Raw genomic sequence first — 11250 nt, 5'->3', positions numbered from 1 at the left:
TCAAAATTAAATGTGCTTAATATGGAAACTGTCTATAAATAACAGGAAGGACAACCATACCGACATTATAATATCTTGTTCTCTTTTTATCTCACATTACCCTCTTCTCTCAAATAGTGACAAAGAGAGTAAAGAGACAATTGCAGAATGGATACTATGTGCCAGGCAATTTGCACAAACACTCTCTTGATGGCCATGGCCAATAGTGTATTTTATGTCAGGGAAAAAAAAAACAAAAACCCTAAGACCCCAGAAGCTATTAAGTTCAATAACAGTCCTTGTTTACTGAACTGAGGAATGAGATTGAAAAAGAACCTTTAATCATTAGAAAAAGACCCAATAAATCTATTTAAATGGATTAATATTAGTGTGGCTTTTATATACACGTATGGGATGGAGAATAATTTCCTGGAAAACCACAAGGTTTCTGATATTTTTTAAAGAAATAGGTCTGACACTAATTTTACTGTATGTTTAAACATTGAATTAAGGACTTGTGTTTTGAAGGTAGATTTATGTGCTAGGAAATCAAAATTAATGACATACTTTAGGCTCTATAATTCTCTGCACAAACAGATTTCTCAAGCCTGGTGGAAATAATAGGTGTATAAAGAAATGGATAACTATTTTTATTTTAAGTTCTTCTTTCCTCTTCTGACCCCTTATCAGAAAAAATGTCAAGGATTCTCCTCTCTCTTTACAGCCAGAACTAAGACCTATAAAAACTACAGAGCAATAAATGAGATCCCTGGCACCCCAAGCTTTTGGTTCCAACCATTTATAGATGTTGCTTGGCATCACCACTGTCCTGAAAGCATACTGAAGTGTAAAAGCCCAAACTGGAAAAAAAAATACATGGTAGTTCCACACCTGGGAGATATGGAAGAAGGGAACTTCTGAGAGGCCAATAGTCAGTCACTGACCAAATTTCTACATCTGGGCATTTCTTGAAGGAGACAGCTTGGCTATCTGGAGGTGGAAAGTGTGGTGACTTGGAACCAGTGGGCCCGGATTCGAGACCTGCCTCTTATGCTAACCAACTGAATACTCTTAGTCCTGGACTTCTGTGGAACCTGGAATTTGACTTCTACTTAAGGGGAGTTAGAACTAATCCCTCTCTAAAGTCTGTTTTCATTTTGTTGTATATGACCAGCCCTGGCATTTACATACCCTCCTGAATTTGATTCAACATCAATTTCCTGTTTATAGTCTCTCAGTCTTCATACTTTGTTACTTATATAGTTAGGCATCTGCTCATGAGTTTTAATATAGATGAAGTGCTGGCTTGTTAACAGAGAAGTTGAAGAATCATTTAAAAATTAGGATATGTCTTCTTACCTGAATACTCTAAATATTAAATCATAACCACCTGTAGAAATTAGTCTGGACTAGCAAATAAGTAAGGTCTAAAATAAGTGCATTTTAGTAAAACACTTGTAAAGTGATCAATCTTTTCAGGCTTCTGACATGCCAGATTAGAGGTAAGTGTTCTAATTAAGTTTTTACTCTTTTGGCAAACCAGGATATGGTTCAATATACTTGGTAATGGTCAATAAAGTCCTTAGTTTTTCACTTCTTCATGCCTTAATAATATCTTCTTTAAGGAAAGCCCAAACCAGCAGGGCTGCAACAACATCAGCAATGAGAGTGGGTCTTAAGGTCAGCAATCATGCCATAAATCACAACATGAAGACATCATTAACAGGCTGAAAACTGCAAGTCTCAAAGTCCTGAAGTAGGCAGGTTTTAGGAGGTGGAGTCAACGACCTCTGCGTGGAACAGGTGGAGGGGGATGAAAGGTGTCCCTGGTTGGAGGCCTGAAATGAAAGATTAAGCAAATATTTTTAAATGAATTTGATTAACTAGTTCTTAGGCATCCATGATTTGTTGTAAACTTGGTCTACTATGCAATTAATGAAACTGGCCACACATATGGACATTTGAGTGTCACACATACTAGCTGTGGCTCACAGTCCTCGCTGCACATTTGAATTACCAGTCAAGCTTTGAAAAATATCAATGCCCAGGCTCTATCCCAGACCCATTCCACTACAATCACTAGAGAATTGGGTTCGAGCATCCCAACTTTTTAATAGTGTCCCTCTCTCAACCACTATATTAAGTATGTCTTTTATTTTCTGATGCTTTGACTTCAGGGGCCTTACTGATCCTGGAGGGACTGCCCCTCCCAAGGTAAGCTAATTTCTAGAGATAGCAAACAATTTGCCTGTGAGCACACCTTTCATATGCAAACCAACAGATCCAGAGCCCACACCCCAACTACCTCCTTTATGGGGGTTTCACACAAGCGGGGGGCGGAGTGAGCCACTATCTCCCCGTCCTAAGGGCCAGGTCCCAGACACCTAGAGACAGCCCCTTCACTTTAGGCCTGCTAAAATCATTCAAGCCAGCCAATCCTAAATCTGCTAACCCTGCCTCATTTGTTCCTTCTTGTGGAAACCACAGTAAAGGTTTTCGCCCACGTTTTCCCCTCCTCTTCCTCCTGACTAAACCTGGTGCTTCTCTATGTGCCCATCCCCACCCCCACGACATAATATGCCCCCTCCTCTTGGTGTCTATGATTATAACAAACTATCTTTTCAACGGCAGTCATCTCCTGATCTGTGACCTTGCCATACCTGAATAATGATAAAACCTATATTGTAAAATACCCGTGATTCAAATATACAGCCAGGCAGTAGACACACTGTAGTAGGGAGGTCCCTTGAGAGAGGAATTGAGAATTTCTGGTCTGTTTCTTACAAGTACTTATTCGTGAGATCACAAAGTGTGTTATCCCAACTCCACATTTGCTTTCTTAGAAGCCCTCCTCCATGTTATTCTGGATGGTTTCTGAGTAGTCCTAAATCACACTCCAGATAAACTTGGGTGAGGTTATTTACAGATAAGTTCAATGATTGCAGGAGCTATTTCCACATGTGTGCTGTAAAACCAATATTAATTCTCTTGGAAGGAAGTCAATAAGTCAAGAAAGAGAGCTTTGTCAGGTGCTGTAATTGAATTGTGCTATCCTGGAGTTACGTACTTGAAGATTAAATGAATCAGTGAGTAAATATTTACTAAATGTCTCTTAAATGTAAGTTTTGTGCAGATCAAGGAAATGACAAAAGAGTTGGGAAAAGAGGCTGTCTCAGGAACAAGAGAAGAAGATGGAAGTAGGAAAGAATAACCACAGACATCCTGCACAGGTCCTGCAGGAGGTCCTGCTGTGGCCCCTGGGTGTAGATGGTTTTATGTGGTTGTCGTTTTACCCAGAGAAAACAAAGGGACAGTCTCTTTCCATCTCCCCAGTCTGTCCTAGGAACTGTGGGCTTACAAAAGAAAACTAAAGGACACCCAGGTGATTCCACTTATTTCTTCTTTCCTTCCTTTCTTTCTGTAACAAGTTAACAAACATTTACCTATTATATCTCTAATCCTGAGTGTGAGATGATATAACAAGTAAAATGAGCATAGATCATACCCTTAAGGTGCTGAGAATGTAATGGATGAGACAGACAATAAGGAAAATCAGTAAGCTGTACTGAATGTTTTGAAGGAGGAAGTCATAACCTATGGGAACATATAGCAGAGACATTTATGCACATGTCTGAAGGGCAAGTTCAACTTCTCTGAACCTACCAAACAGAGATAATAATACCTACTTTGGAGTACTGTGCGAGGCTTAGAGATAATGATTGGAAAGTGAGTAGCACAGTTTCTGGCTTAGAGTAGGCACTCAAGAAGTAAAGCTAATAATTTTATAAATATAACTAAAGATTTATTCTTAGATCTTTTTTCTATGGATGCCTCATGAACCTGACATTTTATCTTCTACCACAAAGAGGGGCCTCCTGGCCCCTCTTCCTCCCTCTGCTGTCCCAGTGAGTCAACAAACAAACCATCCCTAGATTTCATTCTGATCAATGACCTCAGCTATAGATTGGAAGTCCCATCTCAAGGAAATGAATATTTGATTATAGACATCTCAGAACCATGGAAGTAAAGGGTATTAAATCAGAATCAAGGGGTGGCCTGTGGGGAGACAGCCTCTCCAGGACACTGGGATGCTGAAGCTAGAGACACAATTGTCCCGAGATACCTGGGCACTGGCTGCTTTCACCTCCCTGTTGAGGGTGAGATCTTGCTGGTGAAGTTTGGTTCAAGAACTCAGCAATCCTGATGTTGGTTAATATTCTTTTAAAACACGGCTGTTGTTTAGCTGGTAAGCTTTTGTACAGTCATACATTGTTAAAAATATTTTTAAGCTTCCCTATTAGTTAGAAAATAGTCTTTGTTTCAAGTCCCGCCTCCCCCGTTCCCCGACCACTCCGACCACTCCAGCCCCCTCTAGAAACTTTGATGGACCTCTTTACAAGTCAGCAGTTGAAGGATTAACCCTGGACCTGCCGGATGACTCCAGAAGCATGGAGTACCTAGGCTCTGCCTTAAAGTGGGCGTGCGTAGATTGTTAGTGATTGGCAAATCACCAATAAATGGCAAGATAAGTTCAAAAGCAAAGGGGCAATGACTCAGCATGAATTGGGCATTTTTTTATTTTTTGTCAACTGACAGGACCTCTATGAAGAGGATGACATTGTCAACTGCCCATTCTATAGAGACTAAGGAGCAAGGGAAATTTCATGCAAAGATATAATGCATCTACTGCTCTTCTTGCTGCCATCTGCCTTCCCTGACTTTGAAATATACTGGGAACTTACAACAGGTGGGGAGTATGAAGCCTCTGTCTACTAATCTGTAACCCACCTGCACTGTGGTAGACGACTTGTTGGCTGTTTAGGAGATAGGTAGTGCAGCCCAAGCACCAAATCTATCTATCCATTCATTCATTTACATGGTGAATATAAATATTTATTAAATTTCTAGTATGTTCCAGTTACTGTGCTGGGTACTTGGGAGAGTAGAAAAAATTTTTTTAATCAAAAACAGTTTGTATTCTCTCAAGGGTCACCATCCACTTAAGGAGACAGATACGTAAAATAGGGCTACGATGTGGAATGAATTATAATAGAGGTGCTTGGGGGATCACGTTCATCTTGCACAGGAACATCAGGGAAGGCTTCAGGAGAGGAGATGATGTTTGGGCTGAGTCCTAAAAGATGTGTAGGAATTTTCTAAGCAGAGATTGAAAGGGAATAGGAAGACAGCATTTCAGGCAAAAGGAACAGATTAGGCAAAGACCCAGTACAAAATAGCACAGGTCATTCGGAATTCTTAAGGGGTGGAGCATCAGTGAATACAGGAGAGGAGTGGGACTTGAGGTTAGATGGAGCCAGAGCTGGCTAAAAAATACAGATTTAAATTTGAAGACTTTTATGCCAGAAAGTGACATCATTGGCTATGTCTGTTCTGGTAAGTACACTACAGTTATATTGTGGAAGAGGGACTGACTGGAGGCAGGAGGTAAACATAAGTTTACATGGATGAACTTAGGTACTGGCAGATGAAGAGAAAGGGGTGGATCTGAGAGCTGAAAGGGCAGCTGAGTGGACAGAGTCTGGAGACACACTGGATGTGGGATTTTTTTGCAGGAATGGAGTTAAACTTAACTGAGGCATATAAATTTCAGATAATTCACCCAAGTTTACAAGTGACTGCCAGAGACTTGTCCACAGGTACTGTGGCACTGCAGCCATGCTCCCTACTACCATACCATGCTGCCTCTCACCTTTATTTTCATTCCCAATTCCTTCTTGCTTCCGGGTTTCCAGAAGGCACTGTCCCCACAATACAGCCAAGGAAATTAGTTATTAGGGAGCTGAATTCTAACCAAACAGATAAAAATTATTCAAAAAGTTGGTGTTTACCAATGTATTTCATTGATGAACTATTACATTTGCTATTGAAAGTGTATGCACCTACATAAAAGCACCACTTAAATTCATGAAGAGTTCACACTGAAACATGTCAAAAATAGGCATTTCAGTTAGCTCTGCATTCATTCTTAGGTCATCTTAGATATCCCCAAATTCTACTCTCCCCCTGGAATTCAGAGAGTGACAAAAAACTTTGCTATCAGTTCTAATGTTACCTCTGTGAGGCAGCCCTTGGAGGCACCCTGGGGGGCCTCTCAATGGGCAGGCTGAGTGTTCCATCCACTTGTGGGGGGCCTGGACTCCGACTTCTGGTAACTTCGGGGACTTCATTATCCTACAACAAAAAAGATGAGAAGGAAAGGTAAAACTTACATCAAGTAACTAGCACGGCTGGACACCGCTATCCTAAAAACCCCTCAGCCCTCCTCAAGATTTAGTTAAAGGTTATTCACAAACAGAATCAACCCAGCAACACCAGGACAGCTTTGCATTGGCTCCCGGAGCCACTGAGGAGACAATCAGGCCCAAATCATCATTAATGGTCCTTGCGACTCAAAGCATGGTCTGTGGGACACCAGGGTCAGCATCACCGACGACCTGAAAAGGCCAGGGAACTTTGAAAGAAGAAAGCAGATATGCCCAGAGAAGCAGAGACAAAAGAGGGTGTGGCCCCGAGAAGCACAGGGCAGTGGCCTCCGCTCTGGCATGCCTCACCACTTCTGATCCAGGCCCCAGGATGTGACCACTATCCCTGGATTCCCTGAGACTCGTTCAGTTCCTTCTCGCAGATGCCCCTTTTGGCTTAACTGGTCTGAGCAGATGTCTATTTATCTCTCTCCTTTCCTTCCTCTTTTTATTAAGGTGAAATTCACATAACATAAATTTAACCATTATAAAGCAAACAGTTCAGTGGCACTTAGTACATTCACAGTGTTGTACAATCACTACCTCTTTCTAGTCCCGAATCATTTTTGTCACTCCAAAGGAAATACTTTCCCCATAAGCAGTTTCTCCTCATTTCCCACTCTTCTCCAGTCCCTGGCAACCATTTGCCTTCTGTCTCCATGGATCTACTTACTCTGGACATTTCATATAAATACGTGGCCTTTTATGTCTAGCTTCTTTCACCTGAATTTCTATTTCTTACAATGAAACAAACCCTAGGAGTAGACAGGTGGAGGCGAGGGTCCTTGCTCTCACCTCATTGTCCCCCTCCATCCCGCTGCTCACACTGAGGAGGCTCCGGGTGCTGGATCGGTTACTCGCACTGCCTAAAAGGTACAAACAAAATCAGCTGGACCATAGAGTCTCTCGGGCTAAAATAAATGCACTTACTTATTTTTGTGGATAGAAACAATACAAAAGCTGTGCATATGAGATTCTTCAAAATGCTGCCGTCTTATGCCATTTTATTAGAGGTTGGTTTTTCTTTCAGCATGAAATGAAATAGTTCACCTTTTTACCACCATATTTTGCTTTATAGCTACCATTTACTGAAGGCTTCCCACAGGTTATGTGCTTTAAAAGTATAATTGCATTTAATCTCTTTGAAAATCCAACTAATGTTAGTGCTCTGATTTGATAGACAAGGAAGCAAAGATGCTCTATTTCTCACTTGTCCAGGGCTATTTCTAAAAGCTGCAAACAAATTTTGTTGCTGAAGTTTTTACTTATTTAGGAATGACAGCAGGCATGTGTCTGTATCACGCATGTATATACACCTTCTAAGTAGGGGTCAATTTTACACAAAACAAAATGCAAAGCACGAATGCAAAAGTAGAATTTATGCTTATGGTAGGAACTATGCGTGTGTGTTTAGGTGCTCAAGGCTTTTGAATTGGGAATCACTTGAATCATCAGAACAGCACTATCCAATAGAACTTTTTAGAACTATTCTATTGTATGCTGTCCAATATGGGAGCTAGTGTGAATTATGGCCAGTACAACTGAGGAACGAAATTTTACATCTTATTTAGTTTTAATTAAATTTAAATAGTTACATGTGACTAGTGGCTATCATATTGGACAGCACAGCATTAGAATAAGCTCAAGCATGTAATGATGTAGCAATGAAGAAGAAAGAATAACGGTTAATCAACTAAAACAAGAACATTTTAACTTTAAGCTACCAGTATTGCCACTAACAGTATTGCCAGATCTTAAGTTTGCTGAATTTCTACTTAAAATAGCTCTATATCGTATTAGTTTACAGGTAAATAGTCTTAGTTTTGACTTCATTATGATATTAGCTTTGACCTAATTTTTAAATTTAAAATAATGTGTCAAAATATTTCCGGAAACAAGGGGATTCAGAGTTTGTTTATTAAGGAGTGTGACCCTGTCTCTTTCTACTCAGTTACCCACACATAACACTGTTCACTCTGCCAGAATGTCCTTTCCTCGCCATTCCTATTCACAAGTGTAAAACCTCCTCAGTCTCTAGTGCTCAGGACAAACGTTATTGAAATCCTTCCTCTAGATGGAAGTAACCCCTCCTGCCCATGGGCTCCCATCCTGGCAGAGCCAAGCCTCCCACATCAGTCACCATTGTTCATCCCATTCCCTCACAATGAACCAGCCTTGTGCTGAAGGTTGTCCACTGGGAAGCAGCAAAAAACCATCCAGGCACTGGCTCCAGGACCCTGGAAATTCACGCCCATCAACTCCCATTGTCCTTTCTCCTGGTGTTCCTAAATCTTTAACCCCCAGCATTTGGCTTTGAACCTTGGTTCCCAGGTTCAGCTACCCTGGCCTTCTCCTCTCTCCAGGCTGGTGACTTACTTGCCCACATCCCCCCCTGGACAGCACAGTTGGTAGAGGCCCCAGCCTCCATTATCTTCACTCTTGCCAGTGGGGAGGAGGGCAATGCCCGCCTCTTACCAGGCTTTTGTCACCAGAGAAGAAGGATCAAACAAGCACCTAACTTGTGCTATTTTTGTACTTTCTCTCCTCCATTATAGTCACCCTGAAGACAGGCTTCATTTCGTTTTCATCTTCATTTCTTTACTATACGGTCTAGCTCAGAGCCATCCTCAATATTTGGTGAAGGAAAGAATGAGAGGAAAAAAATGACCAAATACATGATCCTTAAGAAACTTGGATCAGATGATCTAGGAAAAGGTCAACAGTTTTTCTGTAATGAAATTTTTGTTCTCTTAAACATAACCTTAATATTTTGGGGCATAAAATTTTAGTTATAACCAGATTTAACCTACAACTGTTTTTCTGTGGTTCTCATAAGATGAGAGCTGCATCTTAACAAAAATAGCGCTGTTTTAGGAGGTGACTTTGAGGGTTAATAGGCAGTTGGTGTATCAGAACTGGGCTATGATAAGCACTTGTACATTGGGGCTTATCTTTCTGGAATACTCCCTTCATGGATCTTATTACCATGTAAGAAGTGCAGGCTACCAATTTAGAGGCCATACATAGAGAGGCCCTGAAGGATGAGAGGCCACCTTGGATGTCCTAGCCCAAGCCAAGCTTAGAGCTGAATACAGTCTCGTGAGAGACCCCCACTGAGCCACATGGCACAGAGATGAACCATCCCCAGTGAGTCCAGCCCATGTTTACCATCAGGCATAAATAAATGGTTATGCTTCAAGCCACTACATTTTGGGGTGGTCTGTGACATAGCACTAGATACCTGAAACCGTGTAACAGGGGCCAGATGCAGTCTATGGCCACAGAGTAGGGTAAAACCCATTGGTCTTTCATTCAATAACATTTCTAACCAGATGAGCTAGCCATTCCTGGGCTACTAATAAACCACTGCACAAGATAAGAAGCACAGTTTATGCTTTCCATTCTGTTCTCAACCCAAGCTAACTCAAAGTAAAACACACGTATTAAATCTTTGAAATTAATCTGCACCTGAAATGAGGACTTCTCATTTGTCCTGTTAAAGTTCCCCTCCCCCCATTCTGGAATGCACTGCCCGAAACCCGAGAGGGTCTACTCCTCTCCTCCACGACAAATCTGAAAGATAGGCTACCTGCCTCTCTCGCTTCTTTGGTTATTTGTGATCGCACTAGAAAGATCTCCCATTTCTGAACTTGTCAGAATTCTCTAAAGTGCCTCGAGGGTGGTTCGAATACACATTATCACCTCCATAATATAAAGGGGAGTTTTCTCTTCTGTTCATCTAGACTTCCCATGTGGCCGTGTGATATGCTTTGGGTCTGTTTTGACAGGTAATAGCGGCAAGAACGGTAACCTGAGAAGAGCTGGGTTCTACTCCCATTTTGTCACTCACTAGCTGTGTGACCTTGGGCAAAACTCCTTCCCCTTCTGGGTTACAAATACTCCATCTATAAAGTAAGGAGAGAGACTAGTTCAAAGGTTCTTGACCTAAGTACATGATGGGCAATATTGTGTGTACGTGTGGGTGTGTACACACACATGCACATGCATTACACTGGGAACTGCATCCACAGCATATATCAGGTTCTCAAAGGGGTTTGTGACACAGAAAAGAAACCTTTAGGTTCGGTGATCTTCCTGTTCCAACATCCATTTTGGGTTTCTCTACCTGACATTTAAGGAGTTCCTGAAATTCAGCTTGTCTCTTGCTCTTTTATGGTACTCATGACTGTTTTGATAACACCGAAATGTATGAAAGAAAGGAAACCCGATCTACTAGGGTGAAGTCAGCTAACACCGCCTAGGATACTGAAACAAAGCCTCTGCCTACACATCAGCGCATATTGTCTGCTGCAATCAGACTGCTATTCAAGCTTTCGAGCCAAAAGGAAGACATTTGCTAATTAAATCCTCAGCCTATAAAGTTGGAATTCTCAAATTTGAGTCTATTGTTTTCTAATGTTTCTGACTTTGTGCCCTCTCCTTACCGCAGAGGAGGAAGCAAAAAGAATAATAGTGTAAGAGTCTTGGCTCTGGATCCGGTCGGCACGAGTTCAAATTCCAGCTCTACCATTTATTAGCTCTTTAACTGAGGGCAAGGCACTTAGCCTCCAGTCTTCTCTTTGGTAAACAGAGGTGACATTACTTCTCCCATAGAGTCATTGTGAGAATTAAATCAGATAATCTATGGAAGAGGCTTAGCATGTAGTAAATGCTCAATAAGTGTTAACTAGTATTATGTTTTTCTATTTATAAAAGGGATACAGTAATTATTATCATGTAATCTGGCTTCAGAAGATATTTGTATAATGGATCTTTGGTCCCTGAAAAAAGGCAAAACTCACAGGTTAAATGCCCCCATTTCTTACACCCCCCCAAACCCAAATCAGGCTCTAATTGAGATCTGCTGGGCTCAAAACAGAGCATGTTCCCAAGGCCTGAAACAGCTGGAGTCCAGCTGTGAAGGTCCCCAGTCAGCCTGCTCACTTGCTGTGCTGGAGGTACTGTCTGTCTTCCAGTCTCCTCGTCTCAGCTCTGTCCTGGGGGGGAA

General features: G+C 41.5%; 1 protein-coding gene across 1 annotated transcript in view; it reads right to left on the bottom strand.

Moving 5' to 3' along the window:
• Positions 1-545: 545 nt before the first annotated feature.
• Positions 546-11250, bottom strand: part of PIK3AP1 (phosphoinositide-3-kinase adaptor protein 1) — a 91110-nt gene continuing 80405 nt past the window's right edge. The window contains exons 15-18 of the mRNA XM_015599849.2: positions 11187-11250; positions 7038-7108; positions 6053-6171; positions 546-1817 (exon numbers count right to left, since the gene is read on the bottom strand). The exon at positions 11187-11250 is cut by the window's right edge and continues 6 nt beyond it. Of these exons, the coding sequence (XP_015455335.1) occupies positions 1760-1817; positions 6053-6171; positions 7038-7108; positions 11187-11250 (312 nt within the window). The 3' untranslated portion in view covers positions 546-1759. The remainder of the gene's footprint in view (positions 1818-6052; positions 6172-7037; positions 7109-11186) is intronic.

Source organism: Pteropus alecto, unplaced genomic scaffold (assembly GCF_000325575.1).
Source record: "Pteropus alecto unplaced genomic scaffold, ASM32557v1 scaffold88, whole genome shotgun sequence".
Taxonomy (NCBI): Eukaryota; Metazoa; Chordata; class Mammalia; order Chiroptera; family Pteropodidae; genus Pteropus; species Pteropus alecto.
Note: the sequence above shows the minus strand (reverse complement) of the source record. Positions and strands in the feature narration are given on the sequence as shown.